This window comes from Monocercomonoides exilis (genome assembly GCF_001643675.1).
Source record: "Monocercomonoides exilis strain PA203 chromosome Unknown scaffold41-876177, whole genome shotgun sequence".
In the NCBI taxonomy this organism is placed as follows: Eukaryota; Preaxostyla; order Oxymonadida; family Polymastigidae; genus Monocercomonoides; species Monocercomonoides exilis.
In genome coordinates, this window is record NW_027150586.1 from 713,730 (window position 1) to 739,337 (window position 25,608).

General features: G+C 38.9%; 2 protein-coding genes across 2 annotated transcripts; one reads left to right on the forward strand and one right to left on the reverse strand.

Moving 5' to 3' along the window:
* Positions 1-85: 85 nt before the first annotated feature.
* MONOS_5286 (uncharacterized protein) lies at positions 86-8,779 on the reverse strand (the record flags this gene model as incomplete). The annotated part of the gene is made up of 1 exon (XM_067875419.1): positions 86-8,779. The coding sequence occupies one exon, from the start codon at positions 8,777-8,779 to the stop codon at positions 86-88; it is 8,694 nt and encodes a 2,897-aa protein (XP_067722605.1).
* A 3,581-nt stretch (positions 8,780-12,360) lies between these two features.
* MONOS_5287 (uncharacterized protein) lies at positions 12,361-24,884 on the forward strand (the record flags this gene model as incomplete). Its single annotated transcript, XM_067875420.1, has 1 exon — positions 12,361-24,884. One exon carries the CDS (start codon positions 12,361-12,363, stop codon positions 24,505-24,507), a length of 12,147 nt encoding a protein of 4,048 aa, XP_067722606.1. The 3' UTR covers positions 24,508-24,884.
* Between the last annotated feature and the right edge of the window lie 724 nt (positions 24,885-25,608).

A 25,608-nucleotide genomic window follows, 5' to 3' on the forward strand; every position in this document is an offset into this window, starting at 1 on the left:
GAATACATAAAAATATGAATGCAAAAGCAACAATAATACAAGAAGGTTCTATATAAAGATATGGTCTTTTAAGTTTCCCTTGACTCTAATTCTCCACAATTTCCATCTTGCTAATCACTTCGCCAAAAGTTGGTCTGCTATCTGGCTCGTCTGCCCACATCTTCTCCATCAGCCCAACCATTTCTTCTCCTTCGATTCCTTCTGTCAGCGGTCGCACCCCATCTCTCATCATTTCCTGAGCTTCTTCAGCAATGCACTCACTAAAAGGCACCTCTCCTGTTGTCATTTCATGGAGAATCAGTCCAAGTGTGAAAACAACTCCCTTTTCAACTCCCTCGTCTTCATTTCCTATTTCCGGTGCCTTCCATCGCTTCATTTCTTCCTTCTCCTTTTTATCCTTCAATTCCTCTGTCAAAACAAATATTTCATTTTCATTTCCTTCTTCAACAAAAATTGAATATGGGCACAACTGCCTTGCCATCATTTCCATCCTTTCGTCTCCTACTGAAATCAGATGCTCAAACAGCTCTGCAACTGCTAAAACTACTTCTTTCCCATCAACAACATCCATCGCTCTTGTCCCCAAGGTGAAATTACCTTGCACAGAATGAATAGCTGAATGCAATGTTTTGATGTTCTTCTTCTCTTTCTCTCGAAATGGCTTCTTTGCTGACATCATATTGAATGAATGTGATTGTGGCACTCCAGAAGCAGAGGCATTCTCTGAAAAAGGTATTGGAGATTCCAAATCTGGATGATCATTTTCATTCAGAATTTCATCGTTGCTCATTGAAGGAGGCTCTGGAAGATCTTCATCGTTGTCAATGAGAAGTGGAATTTGGCTCGTCATCCCTTCCAGTAATGTCGATGGCATTTCGCTCATCTCAAAGTTCCCTCCATTGTTTTCACTTCTTCTCCTCTCCATCTTTTCCATCATCTGCTGGTTTTCTAATCTTTCTTTCTCAACTCTCTTTTCGGATTCCTTCAGTTTCCTTCGCTGAACCACAACCATCATAACAATCACAAATAACAGAATTGCAACAACAACAGCACACATAATGAAGGCAACCAAGCTCCATTCAATTTTATCCTCTCCTTCTGCAATCTTCTCATCTCCTTTCCCTTCAGATACGCTTCTATTCTTCAGAATGAATGAATTTGTTGATAATGGAGATTCTGTGTTGCCAAATAAAATAGATACACTCACCTCAACATCATTTCCACAACTTTTGATAAAATCTTTTGCCGCACTTCCTTCAACTTCTCTTTCTGATAAAAACTTATTTGAATCAAAATTATGTTTTTCAATCTCTTTCTCTTCTCCATTCCTCTTCACAACTGAGAATGACAGATTGCATGGAATAAGAAGCAATCCTTTGAATGTCAGCTTCATTCTATCTGTTGTTTCTTTTGCTTCAACGCTTTCCAGAACAGGAATGAAGAACGATGAATACCTTTCTGAAACAATCCCTTCAAAACTGCACCCATTATTTAACATCCAAAGAGATGTGTTTGGTAAAACTCCATCTCCTCCTTTCAAACTCTTCACATTCAATGTTCCTGAATCTGAACAGATGATGTTTCTTCTCAATGATGGATACTTTTCAATTGATGGATTGTTATTTATGAACTCTCCTTTCTCAATCTCAACACTTCCTCCGCTCATCGTTATTCCACCTTTTGGTGAATTCGAGATTGTTGTATCTTTCATCAAAACAGAACTCTTTACAACATCCACAAGAGATCCATCCCATCTGCACATCTCTTCTTCTTCTGTATTTGAATTCTTTTCATTTCTTTCATTTGAACTTCCATCAAATATGCAACAATCCATTTTAACATCTGTGCAATCCTCCAATTTCATCAATTTCCCTTTCTTTCTTTTTGATGAACACCCACCAAATGAACAGTTCGAAAACTCCACATTTCCTTCCATCTCCTCAACATCAACCACACATGTTCTTTCATCCGCACATGTGATGTTCTCAAATGAAGATGACAGAATCGAAAATGAAAACTCACTTTTTTCTCTGTTGTTTGAACCCGGTCCTCCTCCACTAACATTCAAAAACCATCCATTTTTAATCTTTACATTTCCTACTTCCACTTTTTCCATCTTCACATTTACAACTCCACTGATCTTCATGCAGTCTTTGCTTCCCTCAATATTTCTGAGTGTCAACACATTCACTTCAGCATCCTCTTTCATCAGCATCACCGCTTCACCATCAAATGAAAGCCATGAAACACTTACATCCCCCATTGAGCATTTCCCCCTTTCCACAAATATCAAACAGAACTGCACTTGAACCATTTCCTTCTCAGCTGAGCTCACTCCCTCAAATGAACACATGCTGATCGATGTCTTTCCTGAACTTATCGTCATGAATGATGAATGTGTTGTTGGAAGCTGGGCTTGTGCTGATTCCACTTCTTCAAAGGCAAATTGAATCCATCGCATATTCACCTGCCCCTTTGTCTCCACAATCATTTCTTTGCTGCAATTCATCCTCCCTTTCACAACCACTCGACTCTGCACTTCATGCATCCCGCTCAGCGTGAGTGTGTCCAGTCCAATTTCCTCATCAATCACTGACTCCTCATCGACAAACGCCTGGCTGAAGAAATCGTGTGTCAGATGCCTGAGCCCAAACCCAATTGTCACACAAGGAAGTGAAGGCTTCCCACACTGCTGCTCATTGCTTCCCCCTTTCCCTTCTTTGTTCGACACCACAATCGTGTCTGACTGGTATTTCACAATCAGACTCATCAAGTCCATCGCCTCTTCCTTGTGCTCTCCCGCATCCATCCCATAGATCGCATTCTGCCTGATGAACTCCACATCACGGAAGTCGAGGTTGAACTGTGTTTCGTTGATCTGCCTCTCGATGCAGTCACACACAATGAACACATCATTCCCGACTTTTGCTGTGTTCCTTCGGAATATCACCCCATCAAACACATAATCCAACTCTCCCCTCACTTCAGTCTTCAGATACACCCCGCCTCCTTTCCCTTCGCTCACAGAGCATCCACACTGCTTCACACTCGTGTTCACAACATCGAACCATCCTCCTTCATTCAATTCAAACAGCATCGCCCCTCCCTTTGTGCTTCTTCCACAGCTGCACCCTTCAAACAGTGAATCTTCAACAACAAGCCTCACTACGCTCTCACTTCTGCTCGAAATAATACACGGATCAACTCCTTCTCCTTCAACTGATCCAATACTGCAATTCTTCATCCTCATCTCACCTCCTCCATTTACTCTCTCTCCTTCAATTTCAAATAAATTACCACTCTCCAATTTCGCTTCAATAACTGTGAATTCATCAATCACACTCACAACTTCTCCACTCACCACAAACGCACTTCTCTTCCCAAAATATGAAAGCACTTTGAACATCTTCATCTCTAACTCCCCTTTCTTCACAACACAAAATGCAACATCTCCCATCCCTTCTCTCTTTCCCTTCCATGAGATCGAACAGTCTTCCCATTCAACTTTCCCTCCCTCACTCACAATCGTCCCTGATTCTCCACTTCCAAAAACATTCATCACACACATCTCCAATGCTCTCAGAGTGACTGCTCCACTGTTGCGAAGACACGCTTTTGCTCCACTTTCTCCATCACTCCCCAACACAACTGTTCCATGTTCCATCTCATCATATCCTGCTCCCACAGATTCCACCTCAATCCCGCTCAAATCATGTTCCTCTTCCACTCTTATCTTTTCCTTCACCCTCACAACTTTTCTCTCTCCTCCTCTCTCAATGTGCTTCAATCCCATCTCCAATGTCTCACACGGATCCTCTTCACTCCCACATCGCACAACATCGTCTCCATTTTCCCACACCACAATCCTCTCGCTCATGTATTCAATCACAAATCGCAACAGATCTGTGTTCATCCGCTTTTCATCACTTCCAACAAATGCATTCGTATCATCTTCCATCCCTTCAATATCAATAGCAAATGTCTCATTCCTCACTGTCACATTCAGATCTGAATCCAAAATGAACATGTTCTTCCCCATAAATGCCTCATTCCCAGCAAACTTCACTCCCTCAAACTTGAATGGCATTCCTCCCCTCCTTTCACTGCAATTCACATACATCCATCCTCCTTTCCCACAACTCACTTTCTCTGCTGAACATCTCTCCATCATCCCCTCTTTCACATGAATCATCCCTGAATCAAGGATATTCACCCTCACAGCCCCACCACTCATGCTCTCTCCTCCTGTGATGCTACTCATGTTGCTCTGTTCTATCTTCATCACTCTCTTCACCTCGGCACATATCACAGCTGACTCATCTGCACCAACAACCGACAGGCTTCCAAACGAGCAGTTGCTGATGCTAACAGACTCACTCTCTGCTCCATTCTGTTCCATCCCAAGAAGAGCAAGATCCATCAGACACTTTCTTGTCCTGATGTTATTTATTGATATCCACTTCATCCTCACAGCTTGTCCACAGCTCCTGATGATTCTATATTCTATTGCCTCTTCTTCCCCTTCCTGCATCCCAAACGAACACAATTCCATCTCCAAAACACCACTCACTGTTGATGAGCTTATCACTGCATCCTTCCTCTGTTCAAATGATCCAGGCAATTCAAACCAAACATTCACAAACACACTCACTCCTTTCGAATCAAGAACACTTTCCCCCTCTCCATCAATTCCTTTCTTCACAACCACTTTCTTTTTCTTGTTATCTTTCCCTTCAATCCGAACTCCACTCGCATCTCCCACCTTCTCAACACTTGTGCTCCCACTAATCACTATTTTCTTTTCTCCCTCTCCACCAAACCTCCCAATTCCATAATCCACACTCCTGCACGGACAGTTCTCCATCCCACACCAAATTCCATTGTCTCCATTCTCACTCTCCACCTCAATTACAGGCGAGCTGTATCCATCAATGAATATGAACAGATCAACCTCACTCACAAACTTCTGCCTATCCTTCCCTATCAGGGAATTCTCTCTCTCACTAATCTCTCCACTGAACGAGAAACCACTTCCATTCACAACCCTCCTCAAATCATCACACACAACAAACACATCCCTCCCGCTCCTTGCTCTGTTCTCTTCAAACCTCACTCCACTGAGATCAAAACTGCATCTCTCTCCTTCTATCACCAGCCGCAACCCTCCTCCACACCCTCCTCCATTCATAGTTCCTTCTATTCCTGCTGTGCATGTTTTCATCAGTGTCACTTCTGCTTCGCTCCTGATTCTCAGTTGCGCATTCTCTTTCAAATCTATCATCATTCCTCCTCCATTTCCTTTCTCTGCAGCGCATTCCTCAACACTTGTGTTCCACAAGTCTATTTCACCACCTTCTCCAACCATTCCACTCATCATACCTCCATCTCCATCACTCACTCGGACATTGCTCCCATTGCATCCCCAGATAGATATCTCCTTTGCCTCAACTTCTTTTATAATCCCTGAATCAACAAAATTACATAAACTCCACTTGCATTCACTCATCCTTGCAATACAGTTGCTCCCTGCACAAATCAAACTGCTTCTTCCCATTTCACACACACTGATAATCACACTTTCTCCTGTGATTGTGCTTCCTCCCTCACAAACAACAAATCCCATTTCTCCTTCAAAGGTGATATCATTCAGCTCCACATTCTTCAACGAGACAGATGATAATACCCCATTCGCTCTTATCACAGGCTTACCAAACCTCATTGATGCAAATCTCAGTGAAGTCACATTCGCCTCTCCCTTTTCCACAATCAGCAAGCTGTATCCAACATAACTCACTCCAACTCCAAATGTGACATCACATTCACTCAAGTTCAGTGTTTCTCCTTTCAGCTGGAATATCGCTTCATGATGCTCAAGAACAGATGGCATCACCAGCCCAATCTTCCTCATCCTTGTTTCCTTCAACACCACAAACACCCCAATGCATCTTTCCTCATCTCCTTTCCATGCAGCCTCACCTCCAATAACAAGTGATCCATCATCCCCTGTTCCTTCTATCACCCTTGCCATTTTCGAAAAGACCACTGTCGAGCCAACCTCAACTCCATTTCCAACTTTGATTGTCGCTGTTGTTGTTCCATCTGCTGATGTGTTCTCTTCCCTCTCAATTTGGTAGTTCAATGTTCGACACTCGAAAAATGTGTGTCCGCACATTGGATGATCTGCCCCTGAAGATGAAACATAGATCTCACTCCTTGGAACATCCAGGAGATAGCACACAATCGGAATCACCAGTGTTGCATTGTTCGTGTCTCCCACTCCCTCCACTTCATGTGCTTTTTCACTCAAAAGCGAAACAAATCCATATCTCCCTTTCGGAACCAATTCCAGCTGATACGATGTTATAAACACATTTACCCCATGTTCTGCATGGTTGTTTTCAAATACCACATTCACAATCTCAAACACACTTGATGGAGAAGACAACTCCAAAAACACACCTCCTCCACTTCCCTCCTCCTCTCCACTTCCCTTCTCTGCCCCACATTCTCCAATTTCTGTTACAACATTTGTTCTGCCAATCTTGAATGTTCCACTTTCATCGACTCTCCAAGCAATGCTTCCTCCATTCCCTTCCTTGCACACACAGTTTCTGAATGTGGTGTTCTCCAGCTCCCATGAATCTCTTCTCTCGCTTAGAGTGCTGAATATCACCCCATCCCTTCTCATCCGACTGATCCTTTGGATCGTCACATTTCCCAGTATCCCTCTCCCAACTCCACTTTCCTCCTCTTCCTCAAACAATGAGCAATCGCTCAGACCAATATCCTCAATCAAACAGTTTTCCATCTTCATTTTCTCAAATATCACTTTGAACGGTGAAACATCAAATGTGTGTGTCTGCCCATCTTTTGCCCCTGATATGATCACACTCTTCAGTGTCAGTTTCTGTGCTTCTTTTCGCATCTCAAACAATGAAGATGATGATTCTGCGCGGTTGTGTCGAATTGTTACCAAAGACAATCCCATCGATCCCGAATCCAATGTGAACAAACACTCATGAGAATTCAGCTTTTTTGTGGAAATGATACACTCACTCTCGCTTTCGCCCTTGAACGAAATATCTCCCCCTCCAATGAACAGGGCCATTGAAGAATAGGTCGATCGAAGAATATTCACTGTTCCCTCTGCTCCTTTCTCAATCATGTTGTATGCCTGCTCAATCGTGTTGCATGGGCTGGTCTGTGTTGTTCCACAGATAGGACCTTCAATCCCATCTGCTTTGACATACGTTGTACGCACTGTTGGAAGCCATGCATCGTAATCTGTTTGGCTGTTATTGTAAAATACTCTCTTTGAGGGGGTTGTTGAGAACGATGACTCAAATGGCGAACCTTTCAAAAGAGAGTTTTTGATTTTGACATCATGACCTTCTTCATTTATTGCCTTGTTTCCACTGAATAAGCAAAATGATATCAATTTTGGAGATGGATCAGTTTCCATCCAACTTGCTGAATATAATAGTATTCCTCCACCTCCACCTTCTGAAATGCCTGCTTCTGTTCCATTTGCCTTGTTCCCTTCAAATTCACATTCTGAAATTAAAAATGTGTTTGTTTGCCTCTCCATATATAATCCTCCTCCAAAAGATCCCGCTTCATTGCGAATAAATTTGCATTTCTCAATCATCTCATTTTCGTTGCCAGAAGATTGATAAATGCGCAAGCCTCCCACGCTATGTACAATTGCTTTACATTCACAAAAGACACATTCAGTAAATAAATAATCGCCTTTCAACTGGAAAATAATCATTCCGCCTGTTTTATCTTCCGCTATGCAATTTGAGAAATCACATTTCGTCATTTTCACCCCTGCTGCTGATTGAACATCAACAGCTCCATCACATTCATGACTTAAATTCTTGAATGAGCATCTACTGCACTCAAGAGTCGAATCTCCATTCAAATAAATTGCACTGCCTGAATTTTCTGAATTTAAATCGTGCCATTCGCAGTCGGTGAAAATATGTGTTTCATTTGCTCCCAGTACATTCCTTACCATGTTGCGTCCGCCTGATTCATTGACATTCATCGCTCGAAAGCAGCACTCAAATGAGGTGTTTGTTGCTCTCAGCGAGGCACATGGGCTGTTCACTGACCTTAAAATGCCCCCATAAATAGCATCCCAAACTCTGAAAAACGAGCAGCCTTCAATCATTGTTTCTGTTCTCGCTCTCAAGTCCATTTCTCTTTGCGCTCCTGAAGCAATAGAAATATTTGTCATCTTCAAGCCAGAGGTTTTCACAAAGCAGCTCGCATTCGGTGCAAGAAATGGAGCAGATGCCAATTCAAATGATAAAAACGACGAGTCAGAAAGAGATAAAGCATGTGTCTCGCGAAAAGGAGGCATTGACAAAAATGAGCAAAAAAGTCGAGGAATTGGTGCAAATGGCTTTGAATTCAAGATCGTAAGATTTACAAAATTCACGTTTCCTCCATTGACCACAAATGGACAAGTCTTCAACGAAATTGAAATGGAAAGTTCCTCCGCGTCAAGACTTCCTCCCTCGCAAATCAAAAAACCATGTTTTCGCTCACACTGCATCTGCAAAATACTTGATGCCTTCAGCGAAGAGTTAATTGCATAACATGTTGAGTATATTGTGCTCCATCGGTCATACAATTGTGTGCTTGTGCTGTTGAAGAATCCTTGCGAAGATAATGCTTCTTCAGCATTCACTTGAAGTATTTCCTTGTTCAATGCATCTTTCATGCAAAACGTTGCAGTGACACACAGAAAAATAGCATACAGAAACTGCATGATCAAGTCGATGCGTTATAACCTCTGCGAAGCAAGCAAAAAATTAAAGAAAAAACGCACTGCACGATCATTCCCATTTTATTTTGAATATGAAAATTTTTTATTTTCTGTTATTCGGATTTTAATATTGATTGTTATAAATATATTTCCGATCATTAATAGTGATGTTTCAGAATGGAACCAAATCATTGAGTTAGCTTTAATCCTGTTAAATTTATGTATCATTTTAATAATAGCATTTTCAAATTTTTGATTGAAATTAGAAAATTAAATATTTTTATTTTAAATTGCACTTGTTCGATCAGATATCTGAGCTTGATTGTCAACAATGAATGTTCATATTTTTGAAAATTTTTTATTTGTTCCTTTTTGAACAAATATGATTGGCTAATTCAACTGGACGGGTTGTTTTTTTTATCCGAACAAAATTTTAAATTTGAATATCTCACCAAATATTTAATATCAATTTACTGCAATTTGCAAAGTTGGACATTAACGTGCACAACATCTATTTTTACACAAAATTTTTAATTGCATTGATGTTTGCTTTTTGAAATATATAATTTTTATTTTTGAAAATCCAACTTTTGATGAGTTTTTCTATTTTAATAAAACGATTTAGTTCATCTTTAATTCATTGTAATTATCTTTTTATGTTATTAACAATTCTGGTTATTATTTATTTTCGGCAATTTGCTCGTTTGGACTGAATGGAAAGCTATCATTTTTGAAAAAACGCAGTCAATGGGATAACTAAAAAAATTTTTTTCCAAAATTCATAAGCACATATGTGAATTAAACACATGCAATAATAAATATGACAGTTATATTCAATTATGACATTTTTAAAATTTCAAATAATTTAATATTCATTTCATAAATGGAATTTGTTTTCAAATTTTAAGATTTTTTCTGATCATTTTCATTGAAATTATTACCATATCGTGTTTTATGTAATGAATATTAAATTATTTGAAATTTTAAAAATGTCATAATTGAATATAACTGTCATATTTATTATTGCATGTGTTTAATTCACATATGTGCTTATGAATTTTGGAAAAAAATTTTTTTAGTTATCCCATTGACTGCGTTTTTTCAAAAATGATAGCTTTCCATTCAGTCCAAACGAGCAAATTGCCGAAAATAAATAATAACCAGAATTGTTAATAACATAAAAAGATAATTACAATGAATTAAAGATGAACTAAATCGTTTTATTAAAATAGAAAAACTCATCAAAAGTTGGATTTTCAAAAATAAAAATTATATATTTCAAAAAGCAAACATCAATGCAATTAAAAATTTTGTGTAAAAATAGATGTTGTGCACGTTAATGTCCAACTTTGCAAATTGCAGTAAATTGATATTAAATATTTGGTGAGATATTCAAATTTAAAATTTTGTTCGGATAAAAATAACCATTTTAATAAATGTCCTGAATTTTTGTTATTGAAAAACCATTATTATTCAAATGCTTACAAAAATTTTTCAAATCATAATATGTGTCATTATTTTTTTCGTAAAGTCCCTTTTGTTTAATTGATAGATGAAAATATGAACTAAGTATTTTTCACATATTACCATTCCAACTTTTCAAATTTCACCTTCATAAAACAAATCACATTGTTTAGAATTTATTACCATTCCGGGATCCTTTGTGAGTTGGCTTTGAAAAATTGGTAATATATTTGGGTGATTATTTATGAAATCATATTTTTTCTATCAAAAATTTCGGTAAGAATATTTTTTTGAATATTCGTGAACGAACCTTGAAAAGTGAAAGATCAATTTTATGACACCTATGCTATTTTTGAGAAAAACTGTGGCTTTTGAAACGATGAATAAACATTATTCATTAGAATGAAAATTATTTAACCAATGACAATGAATATTCATAATAATGAACACTCCGAAAAAAGTTATAAATTCAAAAATAATTACCCATTTGAATTTTAGTTTTGCCTGAAAACAAATCAAAAAAAACTTTTTTTGAAAAATTTAAAAATTTGAATTATTCATTATTATTTTCGGAATCATATTTTTTCTGTTGAAAATTTCTGATTGAACATTTGAAAGGAATATTCAAGAATGGACCCTGAAAAGTGATTGATTTTTTTGATGATGCAGCTTCTCTTATTTCATGTCAAACTTTGGTTTTTGAAACGAATGATAAGCATTTTATGTTTTCATGACAAACATTCAGCAAATGATAATGAATTTTGAAAATAATAATAACACCGAAAAAAGTTATGATTTCAAAAATTATCACCCCTGTTATATGTGGGAAATTATTAATAAATCCATATTTTCTCTTTCAAAAATTTCTGTTTGAAATTTTTCTTTGAATGCGGATAAATGAACAATGAAAAGTTATTCCTTCTTTGAAATGGGTAATTATTTTTTGAAAAGTCGCAAATGTCTAATTTTTATTTAAATCAAAAATTTCATATCTTGTTCAAATTTCTGTTACAGCTCATGCAACTTCACCAAAGTGGAGGATATAATTTGACAATGCTATTTAACACATTTCTGTGAAGTTACATGAGCGGAAACCGAAATTTGATCAAGATATGAAATTTTTGATTTATTTGAAAATTAAACATTTGCGACTGTTCAAAAATAATTACCCAAATAAAAAATTTTTTTGAATTAAATCTCAAACATTGTTTTCATAAACAATTATCATATTATTCTTTTTTAATTGAATTTTTCCTCTTTATTGAAATGAAAACCTTATAAAAATCAACATTCCGGAAAAAGAAATGACTTCAAAAATAATCACCCATGTTCCTTCTTAACCAAATATTCTTTCTAGGTGCATCATTCTTCAAACTTAATCTCTTGTTAAAAAAAAATCATCTGAAACTTAGATTAAATGAAATTAAAACTATTATAATCAATTATCACTTTTCTCCGATAATAATTTTTTTTTGTGGAAGTCAAACTTAAGATTTTTGAAGTCAATTTTGTTTAAACAAAATGAAACGATCTTGTTTTGCTTTTTCAGAAAATATTAAGTTTACTGAAAGATCAAAAATGCCATAGTAAATTAATACTGTAATTTTATCATTATTTATTCGAGTTATTCAATGTGCAACATTATATTACACCAGCCAATATTATACTCCAAAAAGAGAAAAGAAAACTACTTTCTTTTGATTGAATCTACGACCTCATTGGAGAATTGTTTTTTGTCTCAAACTCAAAGTTCTTTATTATTGCAAAACGACAGCATAATATCTGGAACCATTTCAACTGGCTGGCCTAATATCTCTTTTTGTTGCGACATTTTTAAAAGACAAAAGTTGAAATTTGATTCATCAATTTCAATCCATTGCTTTCTAATTCATCAAACTCTTTCACAATTTTTTGATGGTAAAAATTCAAATCAAAAATCGGAAAACTTTCTTGAACATGCAAATTCGAACTGTTATCTGGACGATAATTTCTGTTATGTGAAGTTAAATCATCCAATTTTTGGAAAAAAAGAAAATCGTGTTCAAAAGTTTCCAGTCTCAACAACAACTTCCCACGTTCCATACTCAAAGTTTTTTGTGGTGAATGATTTAGTTTATTCGATGTCATTTCGATCATGTGATCTTCTGTACATTGGAAAATCATTTCAATCTCTTCCATCAGACATTAAATTAATTATTCCTCGCAACTCCTTATTCATCGATGTTGATTCTGCACTGTTTTATGTTCCTCCTACAGTGGCATTACGTAAAATTTTTTCGAAATTCTTAGCATTGCTTTCATATCAATTTGAAGGAATTTCATCAAATAGCCTTTCATTAAACATTAAGGGGAAATATCACAGACTATCTGAGAATGCTCAGTTGCATTGGATAACCGACAGGATAAAACTCAGCAGGTTTGATGCAATGCCGTATCCGTTGGTGTCTGCGGCTTCCATGCCATTATTTTTGCATCCATACGCGCCCGTTTCTGGTGCTGCCAAAGTTGGCCAAGACCTTCCTCATTCATCAACACCCTTCTCTTCCCAACTCGCAAGCTCTGCTGCTCTTTTGCCTCTTTCGCAATCATCCCACACCCGCTTCAGCCTCCGCCCCCGCCTCCGCCAGCCAGCGCGCCTCGATTGCCGCGCGAAAGACAGCAACAGCGACGACGAGAAAGAAGAGAAAGAGGAGAAAGAAGAGAAGGACGATAAAGAAGAGAAGGACGAGAAAGAAGAGAAAGACAATGAAGAAGAAAAAGAAGATCCGAACAACAGCGGAATTGGTTCGCCTCGCGATCGTGTTGCCAAAAGAGACAGAGACGCCCTGACACGCCTGGCGCTGCACCTGATGATGCTCTGTGCTTCTGAGAAGATCCGCCAGTCACTTCATTCATCTTCATCATCATCATCATCATCATCATCATCTTCTTCTTCTTCTTCTTATCCTCCTCATCCTTCTTCTTCTTCTTCTTCTTCTTCTTCTTCTTCTTCTTCTTCTTCTTCTTCTTCTTCTTCTCCACCGTTTCCACCCCATCTATCATCACACTCATCAAATTCCCTCTTCACCTCACTTTCCTCTGGGTCTGGCAACACCACCAGCTTCACAAGCGCCGAATGCAACGCTTCTTCTCCTCTCTTCCATCTTCTGCAGACGTCGCGCTTTCTGCCGGCAAAACGCACAGATCTTTCTCTCCTCCGCCGCCTCCTCACCCAAATGGCCTGCCTGATGCACCACTTTATAGCCCCTTCGCCTGCTTCCTCTGCCCTCAGCTATCCTTCAACTGCTTTTGCTCATTCTTCAGAGAGACATGAAGGATCGCTGCCTTCCTCGCTGCTGGGATCAGCTGAGTCACAGTTGTCGTGTTCTCATCTTTCGGCTTCTTTCTCTGCAACGTCTTCGAATTCTCCTTCTTCGACTTCTTCTTCTTCTCCTATTCCTTCTTCTCTTCCTTCTTCACTGCCTTGTTTTCAACTTCCTCCTTCTTCAACACCATCATCTGCTTCTTCTTCTTCTTCTTCTTCTTTCATTTCTCCAGAAATTAATAATCTTAATACATTCAATGCTTCTGCTGCATATTCCTCTTTCCCTTCCTCACACGATTATCCACTTCATCATTCCTCGACTTCTTCTTCTTCTTCTTCTTCTTCTTCTTCTTCTTCTTCTCTCTCGTTCTCATTCACTTCACAAGCAGCTATCCCTTCCTCTCTCTCCGTCTCACCCATTTCATCCTCATTCTCTTCTTCTTCTTCTGTTGCTTCTTCTGTTGCTTCTTCTCTTTCTTCTTCTTCTCTTTCTTCTTCCTCTCTTTCTTCTTCTTCTTCTTCTCCTCCTCCTTCTCATTCAATTGCTGCTTCTGCTTTTGAACCTCCTTCAGAACAAACCCATCCGTCTTCATATTCACACACAACTGATCTGTTTACACCTTCTTCACGACCTCTTCGTTCCACTTCAATGAGCGCTTCTTCTTCTTCTTCTTCTTCCTCTTCCTCTTCTTCTCGTTCCACTTCATCATTTTCTTCCCCTCCTCCTCCTCCTTCTCCTCCTTCCTCTTCTGTTTCTTCCGTTCCTTCATCTCTTCCTTCTTCTTCTTCTTCTTCTTCTTCTTCCTCTTCTTCTCCTCACTTACACGATGACTTGTCTCTTGATCTTCTGCAAAAGAACTCATCTTCTTTATTGGCTTCATCATCATCATCATCATCATCATCATCATCATCATCTTCTTCTTCTTCTTCTTCTTCTTCTTCTTCTTCAACAGCCCCATCTCTTTCTCACTCCTCCTCTTCTCTTTCTCCTCCTCCTCTTATTTCTTCCCGTGCTTATTCTTACTCTTCTTCCCCTTCCCATTCTTCTTCCCCTTCTCATTCTTCTTCTCGTCCCGCCCTCTCAACCAAACGCTCTTCCTCATCCAAAATTCCCTTCCCTCCCCGCAAATCCAAAACATTATCCGCACACAACAACACATTTGCCTTCTCTTCTCCTTCTTTCTCTCTCCTCATGACCCCTTCGATGGCCTCTAACTTTGTTCTCCATCGTCTTTTTGCTTCGCCTTTCTCTTCTTTGAAGCACGTCCGCCTTCCTCTCACAACCATTCCTCATTCTTCTTTGCTTCCTTTTCAGCATTTGGCTCAATTAAATTCTTCTTCTTCTTCTCCTCCTTCCTCTTCCTTTTCTTCTTCATCTTCTTTTGCACCTCCATATCCACAAACCCATCTTCCTCTTCTTCCTCCTCAACGTTTATCTTTCTCTTCTTCTTCTTCTTCTTCTTTTTCCTCCTCCTCTTCTTCTTTCCTTTCTTCTTCTTCTTCTTCTTCTTCCTCTTCTTCTTCTTTCCGTTCTTCCATTCTCTCCCCTGTCCCTCTGTCTATCTTGTCTGATGCTTATGCTGACACCCCCTTCGACCCTCTTCGCACTCAACGTGCTTCTTCTTTCTCTACCCGCCCTTCAAAACAGACTGCGTTGCAACAAACTTCGAATATTTTCCCTCTTTCTCCTCCTCCTCTTTATCTCCCTTCTTCTTCCTCTTCTCCTTCTCCTTCTCCACCTTCTCCTTCTCCTATTTCTTCCTTTTCCTCTTCTTCCTCCTCCTCTTCCCCTTCTTCTTCTCTTCCTCCTCTTCCTCCTCCTCTTTCTTCTTCTTCTTCCTCTTCCTCTTCTTCTTCCTCTTCCTCCTCCTCTCCCTTCGTCCGCCTCCGCCTTCCTTTATCCAAACCCCTTTTTCTTCCCTCTGACCGCACCAATCGTCGCCCCGTCCCTGCCTTCTCCTCTTCTCTTCCTCCACTCCTCCATTCTCTTTCTCCTTCTCTCTTCCTCTTCTTCCTCCTTGCACCTTATTCTTCTCCCTCTGAACTTCCCTTTTTTATGGCGCTTTCATTGATTCTTTTCCCTCCTTCTTCGGCGCTTGGGAATGTGCTGATGGCGGTCTCAAGATGTCAGCCAAGAGTTGTGCTGGATGTGGAGAGGGAGAGGAAGGAGGAGAGGAAGGAGGAGAGGAGGGGGATGAAAGGAAAAGGAAAAGGAAAAGGAGAAGGAGAAAGGGAAGAAAGGGAAGAAGAAGAAGAAATGGGAGAAAGAGAAGGAACAAAAGGAGAAGAAATTGAAAGAGAAGGAAAAGAAGCAGTGGAGAAAGAAAGAGAAAGAAGAAAAGACAACACAAATATGTTGTTCAACTTGAATGAGACGAACAAAAGTAATGTTCCAATTGCGAATGAAAGCGAAAATGAACGCTTTGCAAATGACTTGAAGAGTCTGAATCGATCATTTGGAAATGAGGGAGAATCTGCTGAAGTCAATGCAATAAATGCACTTACGAGTTCGTTTGCTTCTTCTTCTTCTTCTTCGTCTTCGTCGTCATCTTATTTAAATTCTTCTTCTTCTGCCATTTCATCATCATCGTCATCGTCATCTTCTTCTTCTTCTTCAAATATCAACTCTTCATTCCGTTCTAATAATGATGATGCTAAACACACAAAATTATCTGCTTCTTCTCATTTTGCCTCACAAAGCTCAATAAATGCCAACATCGCAAAGTTCAATGAAAATAACAGCAATAATAACGACCTAACCATTCCGCAAGAAACATACAGATTACAAACTGACATTAAACTTAACAAAATTTCAAATTTATCCAAAAATTTTTTGAATGTTGATAAAAAAATAGCGAAAAATGAGGTAAAATACGGAAGAATAGAAGATTCTTTGAGTGTTGGCTCATCTGCTGCTCCGCTTCCGTCTGATATTTCAATCAAAAAATTGAATTCTGATAGAAAATGTGGAGAAAATGAAGAGAATGATAAAGATGATGGCGAAAATGAGGGAGAAAATGAAAAGAGAAATGGAGAAGAAGAAGAAGACAAAGAAGGAGAAGAAGGAAGAGAAGAAGGAAGAGAAGAAGGAAGAGAAAGAGAAAGAGAAGAAGAAGAAGGAGAAGAAGAAAAAGGGAATGAAGATATTTTCAATGCGAAATCTCCAACACTTGCACAAGAAACAGAAGAAGAGGTTGAAGAAGCAGAAATCGAAGAAATTGAAGAAATCGAAAAAGAAGAAGAAGCAGCAGAAGAAAGAGAAGAAGAAGAAAGAGAAAAAGAAGGAGAAAACAAAGAAAACAGAGGAGATGAATCAGATAACGATGGTTTTACAATATTTTCGCATCTTCTTCGCTCTCCTTCATCTTCTCCTTCTCCTTCTCCTGATGAAGAACTGCCTTTGCATTCACAGGATCGATATAACAAAATGGTGAATAAGAGAAACGAGAAGAAGAAGAATTCAAAGAAGAAGAAGAAGAAGGGAGAAGAAGATAATGAAGATAAAGATGCAACAATTGTTGAAGATTTTGCTTCTCCTTCTTCTTTCCCTGCTTACTCTCATTATCAAAATCTATCTTCTTCTTCTTCCTCTTCCTTTTCTTCCTCCTCTTCCTCCTCTTTCCCTTCTCCTCATTCTTCTTCCACTCAAAACTATCTCCAATCTCAATCTGAATGCTTTTCAGGCAGTTTCCAATCACCTGCCCCTCGTCCTCTTTTCCTCAACCCTTCTTCTTATCCATCATTATCGTCGTCGTCATCATCATATTCCTATTCCTCTTCTTCTTTTCCTTCTTCAGGTTTTCCTTCTTCATTATCTTCTTCTTATTCTTCTTCAAATTCTTCCAATTCTTCTTCTTTCTCTTCTTCTTCTTTCATGGCAACACATCCATATCCTCTGTTAGATCCTTCTCCTTCTCTCTCTGCAACAGCATCTTCTCTTTCCTCAACAATTTCCACTTCTTCTTCTTCTTCTTCTCCTTCTTCTTCTTCTCCTTGTCTTTCTTCTTCTAAAACACATCTCCATCCCCCTTCACACACTTTCCACACCGTCGTTTCTTCCTCTTTCCCTTCGCTTTTCCACACAAACATGCCTATTTTGTGCTCTCCGCTCTCTTTTCCCTCTCGAAATATCGGCGCGGTTGAGAATTCTTTCACTTTTTCGTTCATTTTCTATCAGTTTTCATCCCTTTCTGCTCATAAAAACACCCTAAAAGAGGCAGAAACGGAGCTAAACACACAAAAAACGAGGTTTCAGACGCTTTTTGAGTCGTCAGTTCATCAAAAACAGGTGAAAACAATGAAATTGAAGCAAAAATACGAAAAATCAGTTATTCGCCTTTCTTTAGCTGTGAAAGAAAGAAAAAATTTGCTTCTCAAAAGGAAAGAAGAGCTGAAGAAAACAATCAGAAAATGGAAAGGTTTAACAGAAAATGGAGTCCAAACAAAGTTTTCTGTGTTCGAAGCAGCAAAGCAGATAAAAGGGCTCATTCAAACAGTAAAAGATCAGTTTTCTTTGGGAAAACATCAACAGAACAATAAACTTGATGGAAGGATTAATTTGAGAAATTCTTCTTTATCTGCTTCTTCTTCTTCTCTTTCTCATCCTCCTTATCATTCATCATCGTCATCATCTTCTTCTTCTTCCCTTTCTTCCCTTACTTCCCTTTCTTCTTATTCTTCTTCTCTTCCCCATCTCCTCAGCATCCGCACCCGCCAAGCCTCAAAACTCCACACTCTCCGCAAAGTTGCCCTTTCAACAGAATGCCAAAGGCAATTGTGGCTCCACAAGATTGCTGAAGAGCTTTTGGCTCTGTTTCCGATTGTGCCTGCTGCTGCCATGGAAGACGTGCACTTGAGCTGGATGGCACAGAATGTAGGGGTAGGGGTGGAGGTGAAGGGGGAGAAGGAGGTGAAGGGGGAGAAGGGGGAGAAGAGAAGGAAGATGGAGAATGCAATGGGGAATATGAATGGGAATATAAAAGGAAGCGGAAGTGGAGGAATGAATGGAGGAGCTAATTCTAATGCTCATACAAATTTAAATTTTGGAGGCAGATTGGAGCAGAACAAGAGCAAAAACCAGAATCAGATTGGAAATTTGTCACAAACAAATCAGATGAATCAGACGAATCAGATGAATCAAATAAACCAGGTGAAAATGCAACAACAAATTCAACAGAATCAACAACAACCAAATTTTCATCCACAAAAAGCAGTGGAAGGAGCAAACTTACAAGTGCAGTGTTCATCGTCGTCGTCATCATCATCATCATCTTTAGATTCTCCATATGCTCTAAATGTGAATGCTTCTTCATTTCCATCTTTGTCATCATCATCTTCTTCTTCTTCCTCTTCATCCTCCTCTTCTCCTTCTCCTTCCTCCAAAGTTTATCTTGTTCCGTTTTCTCCAACATCCCATTCAGCTTCTGTTTCTGCTTCAACTTCTCTTCCTTCTTCTTCCTTTTCCTCTTCTTCTCTTTCCTCCTCTCCTCTTTCTCTTTCTTCGCCTGCTCAAAGTTCTTTTAACATTTCTTCTTCTCCTTCCTCTTCTTCTTCTTCTTCTCTTTGTTCTTCTTCCTCTTCCTCTTCTTCTCCTTTTTCTCCTTCTCCTCTTGCTTCAAAACGTGCTCCAACTCCTCCTCAACCTCTTGTTCCTTACAAAAATATCAGCCAACTACAAATTTCTTCTTCTTTTTCTTCTTCTTCTGCAGTTAATGTTCGCTCTTCATCTTCTCGTAAATCCCTTCCTCCAACTTATTCTCTATTTGCTCCTGCAAAGTTGTTTTCTTCTTCTTTTCCTCTTTCTACAGCAAAGCAACTTTCTTCTTCTTCTTCTTCCTATTCCTCCTCATTATCATCTTCCTCTTCTTCCTCTTCTCCCACTCCTCTTCCTCCTCCTCCTCTCTTCCCCAAACAATCTCAATTTTCATCTTCCCCAACCAAAAACGATGCTATTTCAATGTTCACTCCTGAATCAATGCCTCAAAGTTTTCTTTCTTCATCTCCTTCTTCCTCTCCTTCCTCCTCCTCCTCTTCTTCTTCTTCCTTTTCATTGCCTTCTTCTAACCCTATCTCTTCTTCTCCTCTTATTCATTCTTTATCTTCCTTCCCTTCTTCTTCCCCTTCTTCTTCGCCATTGTCTTTCTCATCCTCCTCATTATCTGCCTCTTCTTCTTCATCCTTATCATCATCATCATCATCTCCTTCTTCTTTATTACCTTCTTCATTTCCTTCCTCCTCCTCCTCTTCTTCTTCTTCCTCTTCTTCCTCTTCTTCCTCTTCTTCCTCTTCTTCCTCTTCTTCCTCTTCTTCCTCTTCTTCCTCTTCTTCCTCTTCTTCCTCTTCTTCTTCTTCTTCCTCTTCCTCTTCCTCCACTCTCAAAAAGAAGCGCCTGCGCATCGGCGCCAGCTTCCGCAGAGGTTTCATCGTTTCTGACATGTTTTGGCTGCCTTCTTCGCTCGTTTCTGGAAGCATCGCCGAAAAACTAGACAAAATTCGCTCTGTTTTGGAGTGGTGCAGAACGCCTCAGTCAAATAACGCGGGGGTTTATGCGGGGGGAGGGAATAATAATGGAGGGAGTGTAGGGAATGTGGGAAATGTGGGGAGAGGAGGAAGAGAAGGAAGAGAAGGAAGAGAAGGAGGAGGAGGTTATTCTTCTTCCTTTTCTTCTTCTTCTTCTTATTCATCTGGAAAATCTCCGCAGGCACAATTATCTCGTTCTTCTTCTCTTTTCCAACCAATAACATCATCATCACCTTTATCTTCACCTCTTCCTTCCTCTTCTCTTTTTACCTCTTCCCCTCTTTCTTCTTCTTCTTCTTCTTCTTCTTCTCTCTTTTCTCCGCATCCTCTTTCTTCCTCTGCAGCAATAACCACATCCCATCCTCTTTCCACAATGCAAGCAATATCTTCTCCTCTTTTGTCTTCAAAGGAAACAGAAGCAATACAAGATTGTTCATTGAATGAACAGAAGAAAATGGAAAATGAGAGAGAAGGAGAGAGAAAGAAAGAGAAGGAGAAAGAAGAGAAGGAGAAGGAGAAGGAGAAGGAGAAGGAGAAACAAATGGAGCAATCAATTCTACAGCATGCATCGTCAATTTCTTCATCGGCTTCTTCTTCTTCTTCTTCTTCTTCTTCTTCTTCTTCTTCTTCTTCTTCTTCTTCTACGTCTCCTTCTTCCTCTCCTTTAAAGTCGGATTCAGCATTAGCAAAAGAAAAATCAATTACTGTTAATACATCTTCTTCCTCTTCTTCCTTTGCAATGAAAGGCAATCCTCCTTCTTTTTCTTCTCCTCTTTCTTCATTGTCCTTCTCAGCTGGCTCAGAAAACGAGAAAGAAGAGAAAGAAGAGAAAGAAGAAGAGAATTGTGAAGGAGAAAATGGAAAAGACAAAAGAGAAGGAGAAGAAATTGAAAGAGAAATGCAAAAGGTTAACATGAATAATAATTCTTCTTCTGTTCCTCCGACTTCTTCTTCTTCTTCTTCTAATGTGGTTTCTTGTTCAGACAATAACATTACCTCTTCATCATCTTCTTCCTCTTCCTCTTCCTCCTCTTCCTCTTCTTCTTCTTCTCTCTCCTTCCGTCCAATCATCCATCGCAACACACTTTCTCTATTAGATCAACTATACCCCTCGCTTTCTCAGGCATCTCAAGCAAACTTCCGTTCTCTCTCTTTCTCTTTCTCTTCTCCTTCTTTTGCTCAATCTTCTTCTCCTGCTTCTCCAACTTCTTCTGCTCCTCTTCCTCCTTCTTCTTCCTCTTCCTCTTCTTCTTCTTCTCATTTTGACCACTCACACCTTCCTGTTCTTTCCTTCCCACAAGATCAAGCTCCGATTTCTTCTCTTTCTTCTTCTCCTTCCTCTTCTCCTTCCTCTTCTCCTTCATCATCACCTTTCCCTTCTCCCGCTTCCTCTCTCAACTCCTTCTCCTCCTTCCTCACTGTTCACACCCTTCCTCACATTCCAGCTCCTCCTCCTCCTCCTCCTTCTTCTTCTTCTTCCTTATTCAATTCCAACCTCTCCTCCTCCTTCTCTTCCTTCTCTTCCTTCCAACCTTCCTCTTTTTTGTCTCAAAACCAGCTTTTTGCCTCTTCGCCATCGCCTTCTCCTTCCACATCGATGTTTATGTCTTCTCCTTATCTTCTTTCTTCTCCACAAACAAAGAGGAGTCTTTCATTTGCTCAGAACGGAGACATAAAACAGCAAAAGATGAATAAAATGAGGCAGCAGCAGATGATGATGATGATGAATCAGCAACAGATAAAGAACAAGAATAATACGGAAAAAGATAAGGAGAAGGAGAAAGACGTTCAGAAGATGCAGAATGAGAATGGGAACGAAAATGACAACAAAAACGAGAAAACAAAAGCTAAAGAGAAAGAGAACGCAAAAGAGAGAGGAAACCAGAAAGAGAAGAATGTGAGTGAGCAAAGTGCATCATTGAATGATCCATTTATTTCTCATTGCTCTCGTTTTGTGGCTGATGCAATGAACAGCGCAATGAACAGACAGGCACACACTCAGATTCAAATGCAGTTGCAGTCATCTTCTTGTTCTTATCCTTCTTCTTCTTCTTATTCTTTTAATAGAAATTATAATGATGTTTCGCATCAAGCTCTATCTCCAATTAATCCATACTCTTCTTATCTCTTATCTCTTCCTTCTTCCTCTTCTTCTCCTTCCTCCTCCTCTTCTTCCTCTTCTTCTTCCTCTTCTTCTTCTTTGTCAATCCCTTCCTCCTCTCCCCCCCTCTTCTCTTCTTCCACCTCAACCTACACCCTCATCCGCTCCACCCCTTCCCGCCGCCTCTTCTCCATCATCACCTCTTTCGTCTGCGATGGGCGTGTGGGCCTTCGCGAGTATGTTGCATGTGCTGTGGGCATCTTGGCGACTGTTCTTTCTCTTCTCTCTCGCTATTTGTGTGTGCCTTTGGACTGCCCCATCATCCGGCAGTTTTCTCGCTCTCTGATCAGATACCACAGAATGGCGCATAAGGAGATGGACTTGTCGTTGATTAAGCAGAAGGAGGAGAAGGAAAGAAGAAGTTTGCTTGCAATTCCCAATTGGGATGTGAGGATGGCAAGAAAGTGGGAAATTGAGGTGGCGAAGGAGATGTTGTTGGCTTCATTGAAGAAGAAGGAGAAAGAGAAAGAAGAAGAAGAAGAAATGAAAGACAAAACAATTCTTAATAATACAAATATAAGAAAGCAAAGAAAGAATGTGAAATCGAATGAAGAAAGCAACAAGAGTGGTGATATTTTGAAGGACAATGAGCTGTTGAAGTCAATTGCGCTGTTCCATTTGATGCAGAATTCGAAGTTTTCAATAAGAAGCTTCAATTCTGATTCTGCTGATTTCTTCTCTCGTTTGGCTGCTCACAAACAGATCAGCAGTCAAAAACAGTCGTTTTGGCTGTTGAATTGCTTGCTGGAGTTTGCAAAGCAGATGAACAATTCTTCTTCTTCGTCGTCGTCGTCTTCTAATGCTTCAGCTTTAACACCTTCCACTTCCTCTTCTTCTCTGTTACAATCTTCTTCAAATCTTTCTTCTTCCTCCTCTTCCTCCTCTTCTTCTTCTTCCTCAGATGATTCAAGTGTTCATTCAACTGGAGAAAACAGCCTTCCTCTTTCTGCTTCCTCACAACAAACTGATTCTTCCTTCTTTGACGATTCATTGGCTCAATCTGGATTGGATATGCTGTTTGCAACAAGAAGCATGACAACCACAAGTTCATTGGATTCATCCAATGGAATTGTACCTTCTTCATCTTCCTCTTCTTCTTCTGTTGCTTCTTCTTCTTCTTCTTCTTTCTCTCCTTCATCATCTCCTTCATCGGCCTTACCTTCTCCTTCCTCTTCCTCTTACCAATCTCCTCAAAAGTCATCTAATTCTCCTTTTTCTTCCACATCTTTCTCTTCTCCTTCCTCATCTCCTCTTTCCTCCTCAAAAACTTCATCCAAACAGAGATCAGACAAGCCGAAGCGTCCAGAACCTGTTTATTGGTTCCGCTGTCCTCTTTTCTTTGCCGAAAAGGCTTCTTCTTCTTCTTCCTCTTCTTCTTCCTCTTCTTCTTCTTCTTCCTCTTCTTCTTCTCCCTCTCCCTCTTCCTCTGTCTCGAAAGACGATGGAAACGGCTCGTTCCTCTTCAAGTCAGGGATCACCCTTCTCAATGAAGACATCGCCCAGCTGCTTCGCACTATGAATGTGGCCTCGTTTGGACAGTCAAGGACACCTGCCAATGTGCTCCAGTTGCTTCTTGCTCTGTCAACGCCAAATGTTTATGGAAATAATTCTTCTTCTTCTTCTTCTTCTTCTTCTTCTTCTTCTTCTTCTTCTTCTTCTTCTTCTTCTTCTTCTTCTTCTTTGCCTTTGTCTTCTTCATTGCCTTCTTCATTGTCTTCTTCTGTGATTCAAACTTTTGTTCCTCTTTCTTCAACTCCACAAAACAAGCAGAAATTGGAGTTCCAAAATACAAAGCCTTCGAATCTTTCGAATGGGAAACAGTTCGTTCCACAAAAAAACAGTGAAATTGATTCACAGTTAACGAGAAGACAAGGAAAACACTCAACAAACAGAGGAATTCGCAAAGATGACGATGTTAGAAAATACACCAATTCAACAGAAGACGAATCAGAAGAAGACGCTTCCAGCGCTAAAATAGAGCATTTTGACACGTGTTTGAGCAGACAGATTGAAGAAAACACAAAAATGATAAGTTCAAATGAAAACATCAAAATTATGTCAAACCAAAATTCCCTTATTATTCCGTGTGATGAGGAAGAGTTGGATGTTGTGAAGATTCCGTATCATTCAGCCAGATCTGCTTCTGTTTCTTCTCTTTCCCTTTCGACTTTCCATTCTCCAGTTACGCTTGTTACTTCAAATGCTCCGGTTTACTCACCTGAATGGGATGTTTATTCATCTGCGTATTTTTTGAGTCCGAAGTTTTCATTCGACATGTTTTGAAAGAGTGTTAAATTATTGTTAAAAAAAGATTTGAAAAAAGAAAGAATTTATTTGATTTTATTAATTCGTTTGCTTAATTGTTTATTTCCATTTGTTGTTTATTTTGTTTGCGTTTTTATTTTTATTTTATTTTATTTTATTTTATTGGTGTGTTTCGTTTATCTGGAAGTTTCCAGCATTATTGGCTTGTTTGTATTTTTTTGATTTGTTGTGGTATTTTGATGCATTCGTTTTTTACCAAACTTTATTTATGAAAAGCATTTCTTTTTTTTGAGAATTTTTATCATTTATTTTGTTCAGTTTTATTTTGTTTTATTTTGTTTGTTTTTATAATTTTTTACGCAATTTTAAAGAGCTGAAGAAATGAGTCTTATTGATGCTTTGGATGCTTTGTTTTTCTGTGTTTATTCAGCCATTATGGCTGTGCTCTTGCAGCTGATTTTCATCCGTCACAAGTTAATTCTTGTGAAGGAATAAAAAAGGAAAAGGAAAAGACTTCAAACGCTTAAAAAGTTGCAAAAGCAGCAAACAACACTTAAACTTTCTCAAAGAAACAAAAACACATTGGAAAAGGAAAAGGAAAAAGAAAAAGAAAAGGATGAATGCAAAAGAAGTGCTTTGAAATTGTGTCTAAATGAACACATTCAAAGAGAAACATTTCAATAAAACAGATTAATTATTAAATAATCATTAATTTATTTCTTGGGAAAATGTGGACTTTCAAGCTATTTCGTTGAAAATTTATGCACTTTTTGATGACTTTTTGTGATAAAAAAATACCAAAGAAATTTGATCATTTTTTGAGATACGTGAGATATTACAAAACATGATGTTGCACAATTATTTATTTCTGTTTACAGATATAAATTTCCAATTTGTTTTGAAATCGAAGAAAGATTCTTAAAGTTTTGAGCGTAACAAATATTTATCACTTCGTGCAAAAAAAGCTTGAAAGTCCGTATTTTCCCCCAAGTCATCAGTTCAATTTATTTCAAAAGAAGCTCTGCAAAAAGCACTTTATTTATTCAGCTGAAAAACACTTTGAAAATTCGATTGCGAATATTAAAAAGGCAAATGTCACATTTGGCGGACCTCATTTTT